General features: G+C 40.5%; 1 protein-coding gene across 8 annotated transcripts in view; it reads left to right on the top strand.

The window, feature by feature from the left end:
* dmd (dystrophin) overlaps positions 1 to 21,230 on the top strand; it is a 331,517-nt gene that overhangs the window by 298,051 nt on the left and 12,236 nt on the right. For 6 of the 8 annotated variants that reach the window (XM_084713783.1, XM_084713788.1, XM_084713784.1 and 3 more), the window contains 10 exons: positions 14 to 88; positions 2,304 to 2,505; positions 2,613 to 2,698; positions 4,164 to 4,321; positions 6,833 to 6,999; positions 9,425 to 9,536; positions 11,726 to 11,862; positions 14,018 to 14,056; positions 15,829 to 15,894; positions 21,033 to 21,098. In XM_084713783.1, the coding sequence (XP_084569909.1) occupies positions 14 to 88; positions 2,304 to 2,505; positions 2,613 to 2,698; positions 4,164 to 4,321; positions 6,833 to 6,999; positions 9,425 to 9,536; positions 11,726 to 11,862; positions 14,018 to 14,056; positions 15,829 to 15,894; positions 21,033 to 21,098 (1,108 nt within the window). The remainder of the gene's footprint in view (positions 1 to 13; positions 89 to 2,303; positions 2,506 to 2,612; positions 2,699 to 4,163; positions 4,322 to 6,832; positions 7,000 to 9,424; positions 9,537 to 11,725; positions 11,863 to 14,017; positions 14,057 to 15,828; positions 15,895 to 21,032; positions 21,099 to 21,230) is intronic. The other 2 variants (XM_084713787.1, XM_084713785.1) reach the window with 1 other exon arrangement.

Below are 21,230 nucleotides of genomic sequence, written 5' to 3'. Positions count from 1 at the left end.
TTTCTGTCTTCAGCCGACCTGAACAACGTTCGATTCTCGGCCTACCGAACAGCCATGAAGCTGAGACGCCTGCAGAAGGCTCTCTGCTGTAAGTGCTCTCTGTCTATATATACTTTACATGGTTATACCTCTCCTGTATAGGTGTCACATACGGTTTTTGTCTCTTTGCATCAAGTACTCTCCTTTCTCATCATGAGTGCGTCTCTCATTGTGCTCCAGCCCTCCTACACTCCTCCATTGTTCTTTCTTTTCCTCTATCTCCCAGTCTTTTTTAATTCACCTCATTTGCTGCATCGTTCTTCTTCTTCTCCATCGTCTCCTCTTCACTTCCTCCTTTGTGTATCCTTCTCTCGTCCTCCTCCTCCTTTTCTTCTCTCTTCTTCTACCATCTTTGCCTCTGTGCCCTCTCAGTCTGTGTGTGCGTGCATGCGTGTGTGTCCATATGTGTGTTTACTCATCCTTCTCGTCTCTCACCGGTGGATCTGTAGAGTGTGAGCCGCCCACGAGCTGTTATGTGTGTGATATGTTTTAAGGCGTATAGCCGGCTGAAATTGTATGGCACGAAAATGCTATTTATGTTGAAGTTTTCTAAAAATAAAAACGAGCAAGTTTAATGATTAACCTAGGTGAAGGCAGCAACATCGCAGCCTTTTTTTTTCCTTAACCCTTCGTTCACATTGTTCCCAACAGTAGACTTGGTAGATGTTTATTTCTTTCTGTTACTACAATCTGTTTCATCTTATTATTACTTTCCTTTTTTCCTTTGCCAGGTCAGTCTTTTAATTATTTTTCCACCTCTTTCTGTCTTATTGAATATTAATTTATGTATGTATTTACTTGGAGCTTTAATTCTAATCTCAGTGAAAGCATGTTATGCATTACAGCTTTGCATAATGACATGACATAAGAATAAGTAAAACATAATTAGATAAATAAATGAAAAAACCACACAAAGATATTCTCCTGAATTATTGAAAAGGCTTTTTTAATTTCCTTTTCTGGCATCCCACAATGGTACATAAATATCAATATCCTCTGTTTAAAAATTCTCTTTTAATTTGGACACAACAAGAGAATCCATAAAATGTTAGCCATTAAAGCAAGACATAGAAACCTTGAAAGTCCATATTTCTTTAAACAGTATGCATTAAAATAAGAAAAGAACAAATTAAAATTGGATGTTAAAGAAGGGAGTGGATGAAAAAATAATGACAGTCGTGGTACAGTTATAAAAAATCAAGTGCATAATCTATAAATAATCCTCCTTAAAGCTTCAATCATCAATATATTTATATTAACCAATGGATCACATGATGATAGTGGGTGAAAGGGGGTTGCTTGTGAAAAACACACAGAATTATCACTTGACTCTGCAGTTCTCTCAGCCTCTTTCAGCTCATTGTTTTGGTTTTAGGGCACCACAGCTTCACTGTTGTGGTTCAGTCTCATGGCTCTCATCAGCCTCATTTCCAGTGAAAAAGTTTTAAAGATATGTTTAGTCAGGAGGCCAAAACAGCCAGTGCAGGAAGTGCCTGAAAGCCAAATAAATATGGATGGTTGTTCAATGTAATTTACCTTCTTGAACGCCCTCATGTTGTTCAAATTCTGCCATTTATCCCGCATGACATAACATGAACGCAGCATTATACACAGAGAATTTCAAAATTTTGAAAAATTCATTTGTTTCAAGTACAAATGGCTGTTTGAATTTCGAATTCAAAGCGAAAGCCTTAGTCATCGATATCTATTCTGTGTGCCTCTCTCCCGCTGTCCGCCAATGTGTGTTCTTGGAAGAGGAAACGAGAAACAGCCGGTGTCCTGAAAATTTGCAGTTTTATGAGTCAGAAAATTCACAAGAAAGAAAACTTGCTAGACAGAATCTGAATCCAAACCCAGGCTCTTGTAAAAAAGAAAATCTAAATTTTTTTAGCCCAGTTTGCAGCTTTCATTCTATTAATTCATGCACTGAGATGCACATTCAAATGTTCTCATCCCATCAGCTGACATGTTGACCGTGTCTCTCAGTGTTAGCGCACCTCCTCTCTCTCTTTCCGTCCTCTAGTGGACTCAATGAATGATAAAGATGAATAATGTGTCACTTTATTGATCCCTGGAGTCAAGTTGTCCTCTCACTAGCGTCCTTCAGCAGCACTGAGCTCAAGGACACTTTGAACACGGAGGGTTTGAACTCAGTCAGTCCAGTTGAAGGACGGTGTGAGCTCAGCCGCAGGACACACTGCCGCTTTAGCTGTGTGTGTGTGTGTGCACTAACTGAACACCGTCCTCTATCCCTGTGCCTACAGTGGACCTGCTGAGCATGCCAATGGCGTGCGAGGTGTTCGACCAGCACGGCCTGAAGCAGAACGAGCAGCTGCTGGACATCTCCCAGCTGGTCACCTGTCTGACCAGCCTGTACCAGCGGCTGGAGCAGAGCCACTCGCACCTGGTCAACGTCCCACTGTGCGTCGACATGTGCCTCAACTGGCTGCTCAACGTCTACGACACGTACGTGGAGCGTGTTGTACACACAGACACGCGCACACACAAGAAATATGTGAAATATTAAGTCAGTGAGATTTAACATGTCTAACATGTTTTTATTTGCTTGGCAGTGGTCGCACTGGAAAGATCCGAACTCTGTCATTCAAAACTGGAATCATCTCACTCTGCAAGGCTCACCTGGAAGATAAATACAGATGTAAGTAACACACACACACACACACACACACAGAAACAGAAACTTCCTGAAAATAGTGTATCCCAAAATAATTAGGGACTTTACTGTTCCGTTCGTCATTATTTTAAGACACTAAGTCATTATTATGATATATTAACACATTATTTTGACATAGTAGCTCAACTAAACTAAACCATCTTAGCTAGTCACTAACCTACTAAACTAAACTGAAGTCATTATTTTGAGAAAGTATCTCATTATAATGACTTCCAGGATCTTTCTTCTTTTTTTATCACAATGGCAGAAATGGTTTGGGGATTTTAACAGTTAATTAGTACATAATAAATAATAGAAACAGAAATAGTTTTTTTGTGTAACAGCATCAGTCCTTTTTTTTACTTACCTAATTAATGGGAACATCACATTGTAGTTGATAAGAAATAACAGCTGTTGCACCGTAATGTGTTTAAAGAATAAAACTTCAGGTAAAAAGTGGGAAAAGAGGGGGATAAAGCACAGAATTGATGGTCCCCATTAACCCAGCGTCTCCTGCATGAATAGAGTTATAACCAACCCATCTGATGTCATTAGCATGTGATTTAATGAAGGTAAACACAGTGGACGGCTGTGCATGATAATAATGGCACTGCACTCTGCCGCAATCAGAGGCTGCAGATTTATCAACATGTGTGCTGCTGCCTTCAGGTGACTGCAGGGATTTAATGAAGCAAAGGAGAAACTTTTCACGCAGTGAGCCAGTAAGAGGCACTCACATTAATTTATAGATATATGCAAGCTGACCATATGAAAGCTCTCCTCATGCTGATTTAAAAATGTTTTTCATTTAAAGCATTTAGAGCTGCAGTGATTAGTCAAATAATCGATTGAAACAAATTCTGATAAACAGTCGTTTCGATTTTCAAGAAAAAAATGTCAAACGTTTGCTGGTTTCATTTTAAAACTAATATTTTGTATCACATTATTGATTTTTTTTGGTAAGTAACTGTGTAATAAGCAGGGTAATGTACTGTGAGTTTATTTGGCAACAATGACCTGCTTACTGTAGATTAACACTTACACAATTAGCCATGTAATATCATGTTAGATATCATCACAGCCCGTATGGTATTGAGAACTTTTTCCAGTATTCATTATATACATCCCTAGTTATTGTATTGATCTTGAAAATAATCATTAGTTGCAGCATACTAACTAATAATACTCACTTTGTGCTGCCTTGTTTGATTCAACCTCCCACAAAATTACCAGAGACACAGGCAGCATCAACTTCAAGGTCATGAAAATTCTTGCTGCTTGTGCTGCTCATTGTTCCGACTTGAAAATAGAGCCTGAAACCTCAGGAGTCTTTTCTCATGCCTCTCTATTTTCTCCCCGTCCGTCCCCATCCATCATTCTCTCTTTGCGCTATCCTCCTCCTGTCCTGTCCTCCGTCCTTCTCCTCCTTCTCCAATCCTCCCTCCTGCAGTCTTGTTCAGACAGGTTGCCAGCGCGACAGGTTTCTGTGACCAGCGCCGTCTGGGCCTCCTCCTGCACGACTCCATCCAGATCCCCCGACAGCTCGGCGAGGTCGCCTCCTTCGGCGGCTCCAACATCGAGCCCTCAGTCCGCAGCTGCTTCCAGTTTGTACGTGTCGCTCCAAGACACACAAACACTTCTCTCTAAGTGTTTTGTTTTGAGTTAGCAGTCTGGTCTGACTTAATAATAATGAATGCACTCACAAATAATAAGAACAGGGCCATCAAATGCTGAAATTGTCCACATGTGTTTGCACTGATGCCTCCAGGCGCTCCAGATTAAGGCCGCCGAGTGTCCGAGTGTTTGTTTACATCAGGCTAAACAGGGTTTATTTATAGAAAGAACCTGGATCGTCACTAAGAGCTTTGCAGAAAATAAAGGGCGAAACATCGATAAAACCAAGGATAATAAAAACAAGTGCATTAATGACTCCAGTAAACAGGGCCAGAGAGTGAGTGAGTGTGTGTGTGTGTGTGTGTGTGTGTGTGTGTGTGTGTGTGTGTGTGTGTGTGTGGATAGCAAAAGTAAGTGAATGACAGCCTGCAGAGGATCAAACAAATGATCTCTGACAGCTGTTGAGTTGTTGCTGGAATGGAAGCATGGGCATTTTTATGAATAGACGAGTAATAAAAAACTAAATCTCACAAACCACCAGAGCAAAACGAAGCGTGTATCTTCTTGCACATGAGCGTTAAAATGATAAAGTGTGTGACAGCAGCACAGAGAACCAAGGAAAGCAAAGGAAAGTCGCCAGCTCTCTAGATCAGCATTCCCTTTGTGTTTTCTTTATGTTTGGGAGCAGACAGCATAAATGTTTGAGCCACAAAACAAGCAGCAAATCCAGCACGCACATGGGGTTTCCAGTAATTGCGGTCTGACTGGATTATCCCTGATCTCCAAAAGATGATCCAGCATTTTCATGTTTAAAGTCCCCACTTTGGACACAGAATTTAGCTCAGACTTCTCCTCAAATGTATTCAGAAAGTAAACACCATTGTCATGTACTCGACAAAGGGAATATTGTGGAAACTGACCGTTTGCTAAAAACCCCCCTCCAAACAGCAATTGTTCAGTTATAGATTAGCAACCGCAACTAAGCATGGAGTGCTTTGGTTTTCTACACATATTGAAGTGGTGTACATGGGGCTGTGGCAAAAGAGATACCAGCATTTAAAGGGCAACATTTTTTTTTTACCTCCAAGACCAAGAGTTAGCATATCATTAGATAACTCCATTATTATTATTGTTTGGAATTTCAAATTTTAAATCTGCCACAGTTATCATAGTTAAATGCAGATGTGACGTTCAATAACAGAAAGCTTGACAGGCGTACCGAGCGTCAAATTGTGATTTCTGGAGATAATCACAGTCCCCTGGGAATCACAGTCAGTATGTGTCACCTCCTGCCTACCTGCTTTTGTTTCTCATTTTATTGAAGACATTTTACATGCACATTGATTGACAGAGCCACTAATACACACCTTGATATATGTGGGCTGTCAACATCAAGCTTTTGACATGTTTTTGAGGCGGTAATTGTCTGATTCTTTGATTATTTCTCCCTAGAAGCATCACAGACCTTTTTCAGTCACATTAGATGGAATAAAAACATTAAGAAATCTTTGCAGTCTGTAAAAATATACATATTAAGTATAAATTGGGCCGTGTCAAAAGGCTTTTGCACTCATTTTTGGTCATTATGAGGCTTGAACAAACAGTCTTTTTTAGGTTCTGATGATTTTGAGTATGTTGATGGACAATACACACATGCACAGCCTCAGGCATGCACATCAGGTAGACGATCTAATCTCATCTAGCCCTTAAACTAGACATAGCTTAGCTTCGTTCCAGCTGCTTCCTCTGAGGAGTCAGTGTGCTTGTGGGTGTGAGACAGAAAGAAGGAGACGTGGGGAGGGGTCAGTTCCATGGAAACTCCAAAACCCTGGAGTTCCCAGAGTCCCTGCTGATGGGAAAGTGATGGATGAAGCCAATATGTTATGTCTGGTTATTTTTTTCCTGTCTGTACATTCAGAGAGTTGGACAGACATGAAAAAAGGCTCAGTGATTTCCTAAAACAGCTGGTCACTGTAGTTTTTAACAAACGTTACTCAAACAGGAGGAAATAGCTCATTTGTTGGGGACTATTTTCAGCTGTGGATTAATACACGTTTGTGGCAGCAGGAGAATGTTTGTGGGATTGAGTCGAAATAAACTACAGCGTGCGATCATGGCACGGCAACAGTGAGGCTCATTGATCTGTTTTTATTAATTTTTGGACAACAAGTTTTAGGAAGGTTGGCAGGGTGTTGTTTTGAGTGAAAGTCCTTGAATCAGTCTTAGAAAAAATTGGCAGTTTTTTTTTTTCACAAAACAGCTTTCAAGGTCACTTTTTTACCATTTTCAACCAAAAACATCAAAGCACATTAAATATTTACTGGAGTTCTGTGGCTTGCTGTGAAACCCGAAGCCATTTTTTGAGTTTTATTCTCAGTAAAACACAAAAACACACTTCTTCAAACAGAGAGCTGATTTCATCTCCTCACTTGAAGAAAACTGGAATGTGACTTTTTTTGTTTTATTTTCCTCATCGTGCTCACTGTACCTTCATCTTTTCCCCAGGCCAACAACAAACCTGAACTGGAAGCAGCCATGTTCCTGGACTGGATGCGTCTGGAGCCCCAGTCCATGGTGTGGTTGCCCGTCCTGCACCGCGTTGCCGCCGCAGAAACCGCCAAGCACCAGGCCAAGTGTAACATCTGCAAGGAGTGTCCCATCATAGGATTCAGGTTGGTGGAAACGGTGCAAAAGTCCCTTAAATGATTCCTGGTTTTTAGTCTGGGTTTTATTGGTGAATGTTCCACACGTAATCTTCCTTTTAGAGCAGCACATCTGAATGTCTAATCAAAAGAAATGAGCAGAATTTAAGCCATTTTGCCGTAGAGTTTTATATTCTTCATCTCATTACATAGAGGGCAATAAAACACCAAATTAATTTCATTTTCAATTACACCCAAATGAGAGCGACTGCACACTGAAATCTCTGGCTTCTGGGCTTCAGGATAAAATGTTTTAATATATCAAAGTTTAGTCTGTACCATATATATTTTACTTATCGTTATATGTCACCATTTTTCCAATATCTGCCAGAAAGAGAAGACATTGCTTTTTTATGAAGGGATAATACAGAGGAGCTTTTCATATTTAAAGCAGAGTGCGCATTCATGTCCCTGTAGTGTTCTTCTTTATTTAAAACTGCTGGAGAAGAGAAGTTTCGTTTCATGTGTTGCACACACGCAGGAACAAATGAAAAAAAGAGCGATGACGGCTCCCTGGACGGCTCCACAAAGCTTTACTATTGATCATGACACCCAGTGAGGTGTTTTAGAACCAGCTGTTTGAAACAACAAGCCTCAGCATCTGTTAAAAAAGCTGCATCGGTAATTCGGCAAATTGATACGTTACCAAGGAGCATTTTCTGCTCTTACTGGGTCCCATGCAAGAACCACTCACACAAACAGAACTCTCTTCCTTTTGAGGTTTGTCATGTATAGAAATGTCAGCTCTGTGGCCAAAACTTGTTTTTTATTTTACCACATTTTCAAACCACACTCAGAGGGAAGGATTCTGAAAGTTTATGGCATGTCTCTGCTTGCGTTTTCTTTTCTATTTCCGTTGCAGAGCTACACATTCAAGAAATATGTAAACATTATACCTTCTTAACATGAGCGTGTTAGTTGAGGAGTGGGAATCTCTTGGCACTTCGTTATTCAATTTGATTTATAGAGCTATTTTGATTTCTGCATGATTTATTTTTTCCACACTGTGTGACTATTTGCTATTTTTAAAATCTACTGTATTTGTAATTAACTATAATTAGTTTAGTTGGACACAACTTGCAAGCAGTGTGGCGCTCGTCCAGGTTTTTTTTCCCATCAACTTCATAGAAGCCAAAATATTTCCATATGCTGGATTTAACCCAGGAGGTGCCGGTCAGATTGTGCCCATCTGTGGTTGCTCACGCTCAGCCATCCTCACCAAAACTACTCCGGTCTAGAACGTAAACACATTGCACATGTTCACATTACATTTCACCATCAACTTAGTTCAGTCATGAAAAACATGCAGAATAGTCTTGTTCCTGCATCGATTTATAATCTTTCCAGGGAGAATTGTGAAGCATCTAAGAGGTGATTTTTCCCACCACTTTGTTGAAGTATAGCCTCACAGAGCTGCTAGCATGGCTGTGGACTCTTGTTTAGACCAATTACACACCATGTGAAATCAAATAAACTTGCAAGATTATTGTTATCATACCGTCTACAGGCACCATGAGTCATGGACCTATTACTTTATCATTGTTTTTTAGTGTCTAAAGTCGCATCAATCGTTCCTTGTTTTATGTGTCAGAGTGTAGCGTTGTTTTGGCACAGTGTTGGGAGCTGCATTAATATTTCCTAATTGTTTCAGGTCCCCTAATACCACTCCTGACACTGTTAAACTTATTATTTTGTCTGGTGATTTCATGGCTTTCATCAATCTGACTTGGATCACTTTAGGCTAAGAATACAGTAGTGTATTTGAGTGAGGCCCTTTGTCAGCTTGCACATTACTTACAGGACTAAAAAGCCTTTTGTTTGGGGTGATTATTCCAGTAAAAACACATTAGCTTCACACGTTTGATCAGTGAGATCGCTTTCTGTCACCAGAGTCGAGCTCCGGCTGTGAAAAAGCTTGTGAACCTATTTGTTGCCTTAATCTAATTCAGCAGCAGCAGCCGGGCAGTAAAACAGGCCGCTTTGCACATATGAATGATTGATGATATGATTATAATGACAGAACTGCAGTCATATTTGTAACCTCAACCCTTAAAATACTCCCGAAGCCCAGGAGGCTTTTTTTTCCTTTAAACTAGAGGTTGGGACCCGTAAAGGGAGGTGTGTCTGCTCTGTTGTTGGTGGGCCCCTTCATGACAAGAGCGGTGATAAATTTTAATGAAGAGTCCCAGGGCCAGAGAATAAATTTCTCATTTAGGTACCGGGCTGAAAGAATTTTAACTACTCCTACCCTGGAGAAAACAGAGCCGTAAATTTCCCTCTTTTATTGAGCCTCTCCTTTTCTTTTTCATCTTTCCTTTCTTCCCTCCTTCTCCTTTTGTCGTCTTCTTTTCTTTCTTGACCTCCCTCCTCCCTTCTCTCTGTCTCTCCTCCCCAGATATCGGAGTCTGAAACATTTCAACTATGACATTTGCCAAAGCTGCTTCTTCTCCGGTCGCGTCGCCAAGGGACATAAGATGCAGTACCCCATGGTCGAGTACTGCACTCCGGTATGAATATATATAATATTCCTGCTGCAAAGTGTAAATGAAATGGAAATGAAAACGGTGAAGATGTGAATTTTAAGGTGTCAGACTCGCTGTCAAATAATTTTCTTCCTCCGGTTATAAAGTGAAAAGCACCAGCACGCTCAGATCTGTGCAATCTGTTCAAAAGCTTTTTGCCTCAGTAAATTAATGTTGCACAGAGTGGAGAGTGTGGATGCTTTTCTAACCAGCATACATCTTATGTTGGCTGCTACACCTTCAACAAGCCTTTTATTTGGTGAGCAGTGATCTTCTTCAGTCGTGAAAGATAATAACCCTAATTAAAACCAAGGGATCAAATTTCCAGGAAAAATGAGTGAGATTAAAATAAGATAGATATTATATTATTTGTTCTATAAAATGTGAGAAAATGTTTTAAAAGATTTTGCCATAGTTTCACAAAATGTGTAGTCTGATGTTTTTACTTCTGAGCCACATTAAAGACAAATTTCCAGTCAAAACACATGAAGTAACATTAACAGACAATAGATTACATTTGCGGCGTTCATTAAAGCTGGATTATTCAGTATTTTTGTAGCAAACTATTAGTTTGACATATAGGCTTTATCGCTTTTTTTGTGGTGTTAGTTGAGAATCAACACGATGCTCATGTCTGTATGCTAAATATGAAGCTAGAGCTCACAGGTGGAAATAGACAACTTTTTGCTTTAACTCAGCATTATAAAGTAAATGTTAATTTCAGTTTAATGGTGATAGAATGACAATCACTTTCACTATATAAATCTTAAATTTTCCATGGAAATGACAGCTTAAATTACCAACTAAGTGAATGAACAAATTCACCCTTTCTCTCCTAATGTTATTGTAGTGAACATATATTGACAGAGAGACTGATTTTAGTACAACACCTGCTGTCTTTGCCACAGCAGCCCCACAATAATACCAATCAGAAATAGCAGGGGGCTGAAAAGCTGTCTATTTCCACTTTAAACAAATTATGTTAGTGCTAATAGGCAGATTTTTTTTTTACTTTGGAGTATGCCAAGTTAGCGGTTTCCACTTCTTCCAGTCTAGTCTGAGCAAATTGGCTGCAGGCTCTCCCCTTATAACTCACTTCATATTTTTCTCTTTTAACTCTCAGCAAAACCACAGAGAATTATCACCTAGCTGTACACTGAACATAATGGAGTATTTTGCAGCTCTGTCTGTTGCTGTTCAGCACCAAACAGCAGGCAGACAAATTTAGCAACTAGCTGGAGGACATAGTGGAGCATTTAGCAGCTAAAGAGCCAGATATTTTTCTCAGGAATTGGTGGAGACCAAAAACTGAGCTAAAAGGAGACAAATATTGGACTTGCATTCATTAGATGGACAGAAACATGACTCAGACTAATGCCAGTGTTCTTTCTGTGTCTTTTGGATGTGCAAAGAAGCAACTGTTTGCTAACACATGAGATAAGATAATAAGATAATATGCCAGTTTTGTGTTTACAGCTCATGCTGCTACTCCCAGTTGGCCAAAAACTCTACTTACAACTTGAAATTTCTGGAGTCAGAGAATATTTAGAAATTTTATAAATGACTCACTTGAAATAATGACACCAAAATGTAATTTCCTCCTTATTTCACTGATTTATGACAGTATTGCAGTGGTATTTCTTTTCAGTAAACCCATCTTCAGTGCAGTACCCAGGACTGCAGCGCCATGAGGGGAACAACATTTTTTAGGTCATAGATAATCTCTGACATAATAACAGAGAGTCATGGAAAAGCCAGTGAATTTTACAGCAGTGGAAACTTTAAAGAGGGCATGAAATAACTTTTTGCCAAATCACATAACAAATACGATCCTTCAGCTGGTGTAACAGTAAACCTGAAGCTGTGTACTTGTATATAACATCTAGTGTAAATAGAGGGTTAAACTGTGATTTCTTTAGCGCAGGCCCGGGGCTGAAATAAAGACGCTGAAGCTCTGGCTGAGGGTCATAAATCTGTTCCTCTTTCTCGTAACTGTAATGACACACTCAGACCTGACAATGAGGGCATTAAATTCACTCACTGGATGTGTGAATAAAGGCAAAAGAGCTAGAAATAAATGAGCGGCGTGTACTGAAAGGTGTGTGTGTATGTGTGTTTGTGCCCCACTCCCATGTGAGTGAACAAAGCCACCTTTGTGCTCTGTCTCTCTCCAGACTACATCAGGGGAGGATGTCAGGGACTTTGCCAAGGTGCTGAAGAACAAGTTCAGGACCAAGCGCTACTTCGCCAAACACCCACGCATGGGCTACCTGCCTGTCCAGACCATCCTGGAGGGGGACAACATGGAAACGTGAGTCCCACAAACACATGCGCGCACACACACACACAGAGAAGGGCAAACAGGAGGTGAAACTAGGTTTTATTACAAGAGAGAGACACTCCTTCCAGTGTGACCTGAATTAGAGGACACATACACACATTTAAAGTTTAGCCACGATTTGATAACAGACTTTGCTGTGATGCTGTTTGTGCAGTGGTGTGTGCTCATGTGTTTGCTGCCCACACATTTAGTTTGTTTGTCCATATCCAGTGTGTGATGTGTTTGATGCCTCTTATTGTTGAGGGATGTGACAGGAAGGTCGAAACCGCTAAAGGAAAAAAAAAACACAGGATTTGTTGCATAAATGATAATTTCACATCATTAATAGAACCTGACTGGTTCTGCATTTTGAGCATTAGTAATTTCAATATTTAAAAGTCGAAAAACAAATCTTTTTGATAAGAATCCCCCAGTAATTCTAATATCTATGGTCAAGATATATTATAGATGGAAACCTGTTCATGCACATCATATTCTGGGGCTTACATGTACTGTAGCACAGTGCATCAAACAGTCAAAACACATTAGTGTTGTTTTGCACATTCAGTGTGGTGAACGTCCGAGTTCATTCATCCTGATGAAACATTTTAACCACCCTCTTTGTTGGACAGAGTGACCTTTTAACATGTCATTACAAACTTTGTGTAAACATGTGTTTCAGTTTGACTTACCAACCGGTACATGAAGCAGAAGCTCAACATTTTGGGAAACACTCCTATTCGCTTTCTTGGCAACAGTGAGACGAGAAGACCAGTATCACCCTGATGTCTAGTCGTTCAAGATGAAGCCGGAGCCAGCAGCTGCTTAGCTTAGTTTAGCTTAGCACTAAGACTGCGAACAGGGGGAAACAGTTCGCCTGGCTCTGTCCAACAGTAACAAAATCCTCCTGCCAGCTGACTTAAGCTCACTAATTAACATGTTACATTGTGTTTGCTCAACCCGCACAAAAACCAAGTGTAAATACAACAACACAGTTCTACTCAGGGTTATGTGCAGAACTGTTCCTTGGCCAGGCGCAGTAACTTCCTGGAGTCTCTGCTGGTTGCCTGGCAACAGCACAGAGCCGGGCAGCCCCAGCAATAGCCTCGGCAAAGAAAGCAAATAAGCTTATTCGACAAAAATGTCAGACTCTTCTTTTTAAACTGTAAGCCAGCCAGTCAGAACGAGATATTGTTGATGTGCATGACAGCAGAGATACAAACAAGAAAACAATACCTGTACTGTAGAGCTGAAAGCTGCTAATGCTGCCTGTAGACCAGTGCTAAAAGATGCTAATGCTATTTGTACACTGATCCTAAAGAATGCTAATGCTACCTGTAAACCAGTGCAAAATTATACCAGTGGTAGCCGTAAACCGATCTCCCTGTAAACCAATGCTGAAGATTGCTAATTCTACCTGTAAACTGATCCGATGATACTAATACTACAGCTGAGGCAGGTCTCTGGGCTGATATACTGTATAAACATACTAATGCATCTATGATAAACTATAATCTGCTGATAATATCAGCCATGCTGATGTTTCAGTCTAGCTGTCATGAATATTGATGATTATGATGATGGAAATCCAAATACCCACTAATACTACTATTGGCACGGGGAAACATAGCCAATAATAATGGAGGTATTGGCAGTACACGAGGAATGATGAATGTCTCACTATTATTCATTCAAGGCCAGAAAGCAGAAACACAATACACACTCCTGTGAAAGCTTTACAGTTTTAACTAATGAATGGGGGGTTTTGAAGGTTGAAGTTAATGTAAGACGCGCAGAATACACACACTCTGTCTGTTGTTCTGTGCAAGCACACATTCAGGTCTGATACTTCACATCATCTGAGTGTTTTATTACATCTGATATGTTTTTCTGTCCCGTTTGTTTGATTTAATGTAAGAACAGGTCGATAATCAGCTCCTTATCGATGGTGTGTAGTTCGTTTTGTGTGTGTATGTGAATTCCTGCGCACTATAACTCATAATTTATCACAGCTGTCTTGTGCGTGTCTGTAACGTCCGCCTTCCCCACGTCCCCGCTGCCTTCCATACTGCAGCTCCCATCATGCCTTGCTGTGCAGTGTCCTCCCACTTCCTGTGTCATCATCTCACGTTTTTTTGTCTTGCAGTCCTGTCACTCTGATCAACTTCTGGCCCGTAGACCATGCGTGAGTACCTGGCTCACACACACACACACACACACACACACACACACACACACAGAAGCTGTACATTCACTTTCTGTCAGTCTCATGTTCAAATATTCTCTCAAACACACACACACACACTTACACACACACTCGCCTCCACCCATTTCACACTCATTGTGTAGTGTCATTTTGTTTGTAGCTGTGGTGGGTTTACATCTCACAGTTTCTCACTGCCGCTTGACCCCACATCACCCCGCAGCTCTGTGATTCAGGATGAGTCACTCCTCTTAAAAACACATCCCTGCCAGTAAAAACCTAGAATTATTACTTAATTAAGCTTATTCACATAGTTTGTGTTTGCTAAGCCTAGTAAAAAGGGTGTTTTTGTGAGCCCCTACATCAGATTTTTTTTTAGCCTTTTTCAGACCACTTCTGAAAACTGATGTCTCACTGGCATATATGACTTTTCCCCTTGATACACTGATCTTAATGAAACATATAACTATGCGAAGGGAGAGCGCTAATTTTCAGTTGACTAATCAGTCATTTTTCCACGCAGAAACAGTAGAAAAAGCTGTCTTCAGCCTCTCAAATATAGAGATTTCCTGCTTAAAGATTTTGAGAAACTGGGATGGACATTTCTCACTATTTTCTGACATTTTATAGACCAAATATTGAATTGATTAATCCAGGAAATAATCGGCAGATTAATTGATATTGAAAATAATTGTTTGTTGCGGCTCTAGCCAACAGAATATCAGTTGTTCCACTAATATGTACCAACATTTCAAATAATTTAACACATATATTGTTAATCACTTCTGAAAATGAAGAATCTATGAAAACACAAGTACTGTTCTGTATCAGTGAATAACTATTTTCATAATGCCAGTCAAACAGGGGCAGGTTATAAATCAAAGCATAAGCATTTAAAACATAAAGGTATTATTTTTGGAATTAGTTTCTCTGATTTTACAGTCCTTCTTATTCTTATATTGCTGCCCTTTTCCATCAGCGGCTGCTTGTTAAATGATAAATCACCATGCCACTGTAGATGTTGGTGTTCTCTTTGTGTTAGGGTCTGCTCAGGTTGACCGCACCTAATTATCCTCAGGTCTGCTCAGATCAGGTCTCTCCTTTTTTTAATTTATGCATGCAGGTCGTTTTGGACCTGTGAAGACTTTTACCCCAGACGTACGCTAAAGCACAAGTGTCAGGTTATCATTGTGTCTGAGAAAAGTCGTATCTGCCAGTGAAACATGAGTGGTAATTTGTTTTTAAGTGTTAAGTTTTCATTATTCACCCAGCTTTACTTTGTGGTGAAAACTCATCTGTTTGGGTTCTAAGCAGAAAAAACTTCCAAACACCAAGGTGCCCTTGTAAAAGGAAGTTTTCAGGATTTTAAAAGAGTCAAACTCTAATTTCTCAAGGACTAAAACACTGCAGGAAAAGTTGTAAGAATCCTCAGAGACTCGTGGTTAATGATGTCAAAATACTGATCTTTCCCTCAGCAGACGAGGTGTGACATCTGAGATCCGACGGGTCTTTTGAAGTGCAGGCAAATGTATTCCAAGCTGGGAGTGCAGGATACAAGCGGGGAGCTTATTTACAGAGCATTTCACACCACCACACATCTGTGCTGCCTCATACTGTCGCTCCGCTCATCGCTCTCCTGTGGATTCATGCGGCTTGTGCACGTGTGCGTGTGTGCATTGGGATTAATGAGTCCCTCCTGGTTGGATTCACGAACCTCTCTTCTTCTTCCTGTCTGTTTCTCCCTCTTGTCTCAGGCCCGGATCGTCCCCTCAGCTCTCACATGACGACACGCACACTCGGATCGAGCACTACGCCAACCGGTAACACGCTATCTGCATTCAGCAGCAGCTCCTCTCAGCGGTGTAGACTCACAGTGTTGCGAACAGGACGCGGAGAAGTAACCTTCCTCGTGCTCCACTTTCCGCATTCCCTGCTGCCACCCTCGGCCCTACGAGCGCCACAGATAATGGCTCCTCCAGAGAGCTCTCCCAGACACCAGAAACATTTTGATTGATGTGATTTGGAATAATGAATTTGGAGAAAATGCTAAAGCGCAGCACACTTCCTGCATTGGGATGCCTTTCTTTCCCCCCGCTGTGTTCACGCAGCCGTTAACTCACGGGGGATTGGTTGCCCTAATTCTTTGCTGACGCAGTTCTGGGGAACTTTCGGTCAACATTCTCGTGTTCACAGCGCTTAACAGATCAAAAAGTTCATCACTGAAGAGCTTTTTGCTGTTAGTCAAAAATTAGGAGTGTTTTTACTCCAGAACAAGTCTAATTATTCTCATCTACTAAGAGTTTCCCCACCAACCCTAAGAAACTCATGTTTAAGTGACAGATGGATTACAAGCAACTGTTTGCAACACAGTGAGTCTATTTAAGTATTAAAGTCTGAGCAATCTTTTGAAATGTTTTGAATAATGCTGAAGATGTCAACATACCTTTCAGGCGTATGTCATATACAGTCTGTAGTTTAATATATAGGCCGATTGATGTCCTACATCTTCAGTATTCCACTGAAGATGAGTTAAAGGTACAGGAAACTTCCTGCATATCTACACATGCAGGATATTCTTTGCAAAGCTTAAACAGCATGCAACATTTAATAGATATTTTAAGCGCACTGAAATGTAGTGTCTTTAACTATGCTTTATCTGTAAGAGACACTTATACAACAATCCTACAACAAATCCTCTCTTTATTAAAGTTAAAATGTTCAGTTTTAGTTGGAACTATGAATGAGGCGAGACTAAACAACAAACACTTCTCTGTATACAGTGCAGTCTACACCAAGAACCAGACCGCGGCTTTGTTATTGTAGTAACTCCTCCATCCACTTCTGTTAGAACAGTTTTTACAATGATATTTTTATAGTTATAGTTACAGTTATAGTTCTCGGTGTGGACGGCCCTTAATGCAGTGCAGTTTAACAGCACCACAAACTGCATCCTCCAAAATGATCGTAAAGTTGAATCAACACGTCCCTGAAACAGTTTCAACAAAAACTGAACATCATAACCTTCATGAAGGGAGGATTTACTGGAGGACTTGTTGGATTAGACGGCACTCGTTTTAGCTCGGTGTGCTTACTAAACTAGCAGTGGAGTGTATAAATCAAAACCTCCACTGTTTATGTATCTAAAAGGGGACTCCAGTTAACCCCTTACGTCGACCATAAACAGAGCTTAATCACACCCTCAGATGAGAACAGCGTTGCCTTTTTGGACCTGTTTCCATGTGATAAATCACCAGCTGTCTGAACCAGGAAATAAAGGCATAGATAAGATGTACTGTAGATAAAATGAAAGTAACAAATTTCATGGGAGCAACTGATAAATGTTGAACGACTAAGTGATAATTGTGAGTTTCCTGTGCCTTTAACAGCTAAAACAACTCATTCATTATTCCAGATCTTTATGGTTGTATATGTCAGTGCTTTGAAAGCAGTTTATGCACGATTGTTGATTACGTAGAGATGAATAATGGGATACCTTGACAAACTGCATTTGAGTGTCTTTTTTATCACCAGGCATTTGCTGTCTTTCCTTTAACATATTATCACTGCAGAAGTTTTCAAAGAAAATGGTACTTAGATCTAAAGTTACAGCCAACAGCACCATTGGTTTAAATGCTGAATGTGCTATAATGATTTTACAGTAAATGATGGATAGTATAAAGCTGAACTAAAGTGTCAAGATATCCCTTTGCATACAGTAGGAACTGAATCTGTACTCATGATAAAGTGATGCATTGACTTTTTGGTGAATAAGCGCTCTGCAGTGAGAGGCCACTATATGCATATGCTAATGCATCTGAGATGTTGCTTGCACCATTCGGCGCGCCAGCATGTGCGCTCGAAAAACTTCATCAATACCGGACGCGGAGGAGAGAAAAAAAAAAAAAAGCCATCAATATTGTTGTGGTGCCACACTGAGTCAATCAGAGCTTATTCACCAAAACATTTCGGCGTCCCTTCGGTTTTGCAGTGATCCTAACCGCTCCCAGAAACCCACCGCTGAGGGACAAGAAGCAGTCAAATCAATCAAACAATGAGTCAATCAAGCAGTCGATCAATCGGTCATTGAGTCAGTCAGTCGTGCACTGTTGGCCTCCCTCGGTGGAGTCAGCGTGAGGTCTGAGCCACAGGCCAAGTCTTTGATCCCTGCCAGAGAGTGTTTGACACCGCTCACTGTTGCCTCGGGCTAGCTCACACACACACACACACACATATATATATATATATATTAATACACAGCAGCACACGCTGACGGACGCACATGCTGAGTCACACTCCCCCCCTCCGGCCTTGTGCTCTCAGCCCCTGACACGTCTAGATCTGGCCTGGCGGCGTCCAGATACCATCCAGCAGATTAAAGGAAGGTGGTAGGGCGAAGAAGTAACATAATTAAGCCTTGAGGGAGCCGATGGCCCCCAGACCGCGAGGTTATCTCTTGTTTCTGTAGCGTGCCGCAGCTTATGAGTACAAACACACCGGCCTGGGCAGATGCCAGTCTGTCACAGTCCATCTGTTTAAACGCTCACTGCCAAGCCTTTTTTTTTTTTTTTTATTTGAGCACTGATAAAGCCCCAAAATCTCTTTACTTTTTGGGCAAACACTCCAACCACCAGGAAACTGATCTAGTGGAGATAGTGACGGGGCAATTTAAATCTTTGGCTTTTCACTCACAGCTATTTTATCACGATAGATCTGTGAGAGGAGCACAGCCGGGAGGTTTGTTTACAAGGCTCGTCTTAATGGCCGGGCACTGTGTTTTTTCAAAGATAATACCAGGGTTTTTTCTCTTTTAAAGGATCGGTTCAGCCTTATTGCAAAAAAATGGTATGTGGCCATGAATATTGTTGTTTATCTCCCATGCCTTCACCCCAATACAATGGAAATGAGAGGAGTTTTATTTGTACTACTCAAAACATTTTTTAAAAATGACTGTGAAAGACATAACAGCAGTGTGTCCTGGCTGTTCTGGACAATCGAAAGATCTTACTGTACACCTTTTGTAAATAACTGAAGACGTTTTAAAGGAATATTTGTTTCCTTGCAGAGAGTGAGATGAGAAACCTGTTGCCACTGTGATATCTACTAGCAAGAGACAGCATGCAATCTGAACGTTGCTTAAAGACAAGAAGCAGGGGGACACAGCTAGCTTGTCTCAGTTGGAAAGAAACAAAAATCTAAAAATGACTTCTCGTTAAGATGGTTACCCCCAGTGTCAGCGCACCAGAAAAAATAGCCTAAATTAGCCGCTTCTTGTGTTACATATGTCATGGTTGATTAACAGGAGAAACTAGACACAAGCAAATGGCTTTTTAATTAACTGAATCAACTGAGTTAATAATTGGATTTTATTTCAGTGTAACTGAGTGTAACAGTGTCAACTAATTTGTGGTTCTGCTCACCAAGTGGGTGATGTAGTAGCTGTCAGCTATTCCCAATATTTTAATCTCAGAATTACAACTAGCAGACTGATATGGAAGTTTTTTTTCCACTTCACTGAAATAATTACAAGTAATTACAGTCTGAACAATAGATGGTTGCAGCACATAACGCCCATAAAACCACAACTTGTTGTTTTTTACAGATACATTAAACTGAACTGTTTCCTCTTTGTGCTTATTTGAGATACTGTGACTCTAGCTTCATATTTGTCATGCAGACTAACCCAGTTACCCAAAAGTCTTAGAAGTATTTCCCATCCTATTCTACTTTCAGAAGATCAATATTACTTTCATATCTTAACATAAAGCCAGGAGGTGGTTAGCTTAGCTCAGCCCAAAAGACCGAAGCAAGGAAAAAGACCTAGCAGACATGACAACAGATTAACTGATTTACCCAAATTTTAAAGTATTTCTCAAATTACTCAGAATATCATTATTGCTCTCATGTCTCATTGTAGAGAAGGTGATTTAGCTTAGCTGAGAGACTCCAAAGTTGGACAATAAAAATGCCGACCAACCTTCATTTCGCTGATTAATGATATCTTAGCTAGTAAGCTGTTTCCTCCCGTTTCCACTCTTCACGTTAGGTGAAGCTAATCAACTCCTGGCTTTAAATCCACAGATAATGCACGTACATCGATCTTCATACTAACTCTCTGCAAAAAAGCAAAGAGTTTGTTGAACTACTCCTTTTAAAGAATTAAAAAAACAAACCCTGGTATTATTTTTTAAGAAACCTGTGTTTAGCATATGCTGTCATCATATTTTTGCCCTCTCCTCTTCCCACATTATATAAAACATTATTGCAGTGTTTGTGACTAATGCAGCAGAAATTCAGCTACAGTAAATCAGCTACAAAAACAGTTACACAAGTGAGTCATATAAAATTGAAAACCAAATAGCAGTATCAAGTGTTTGAGGTCTGCCAACCGCCGCTTTTATAAGGCAGCTTTCAAGGCAATCCAAGCCAACTTGTATAAAATATAAAGAGGCCACATATTGAAGGTGCGGCTGGAGCTTGTAGTGCATCGGTTGTAAACATGATAAAATAAAGTGGCGTGGTGATAGACGGAGGGATGCAGAAGGCTGTGCACAGTGTGTGGGTGTCTAACATTTCATCTGCTTAGGCTAAAATGATAACAACATACGCCAAACACAGAGGAACTCCAACAGTCTCAACAGAAACACAACATTATGTCCTTCACCAAATTCTCCAATATCCCTGCTGCTGTTTGCACACAATTAGAGTAACTGGAGACAACAGAAAATAAGGCTACATTTTCTACCGTTGACAGTGTGGAATCAGCTTCCATGAAGCTGGTGTTTAGAGGTTAGATAATCGATCGAAGGACACATGAAGCCTAATGTTGGTTGAGTGTTTTCATATCAATCTTTACGTTAGGTTACAGCAACGATCATACCCGTATTTTCCCTCCAGAATCTGCTAATTGCTCGACCTCTTGGTTTTGGGACTGACTGCTCTGTTTCTTCCCCCTCCGCAGGTTAGCAGAAATGGAGAATCGTAATGGCTCTTATCTGAATGACAGTATCTCACCCAATGAGAGCATGTGAGAACCGCTTTTTGTTTGTTTGTTTTGTTTTGCCAACCTCCTCACTCACCGATTGGCTCGCTGTGTGTGACCTGGCTCTGTCTTCTTTGTTTCCATTGGCTGGTTGTGATACATGTGATGTATGTCAGT

This window comes from Lutjanus erythropterus, chromosome 24, assembly GCF_056507025.1.
Source record: "Lutjanus erythropterus isolate fLutEry1 chromosome 24, fLutEry1.hap2, whole genome shotgun sequence".
Classification (NCBI taxonomy): Eukaryota; Metazoa; Chordata; class Actinopteri; order Lutjaniformes; family Lutjanidae; genus Lutjanus; species Lutjanus erythropterus.
This window is presented reverse-complemented; position numbering and strand designations above follow the sequence as displayed.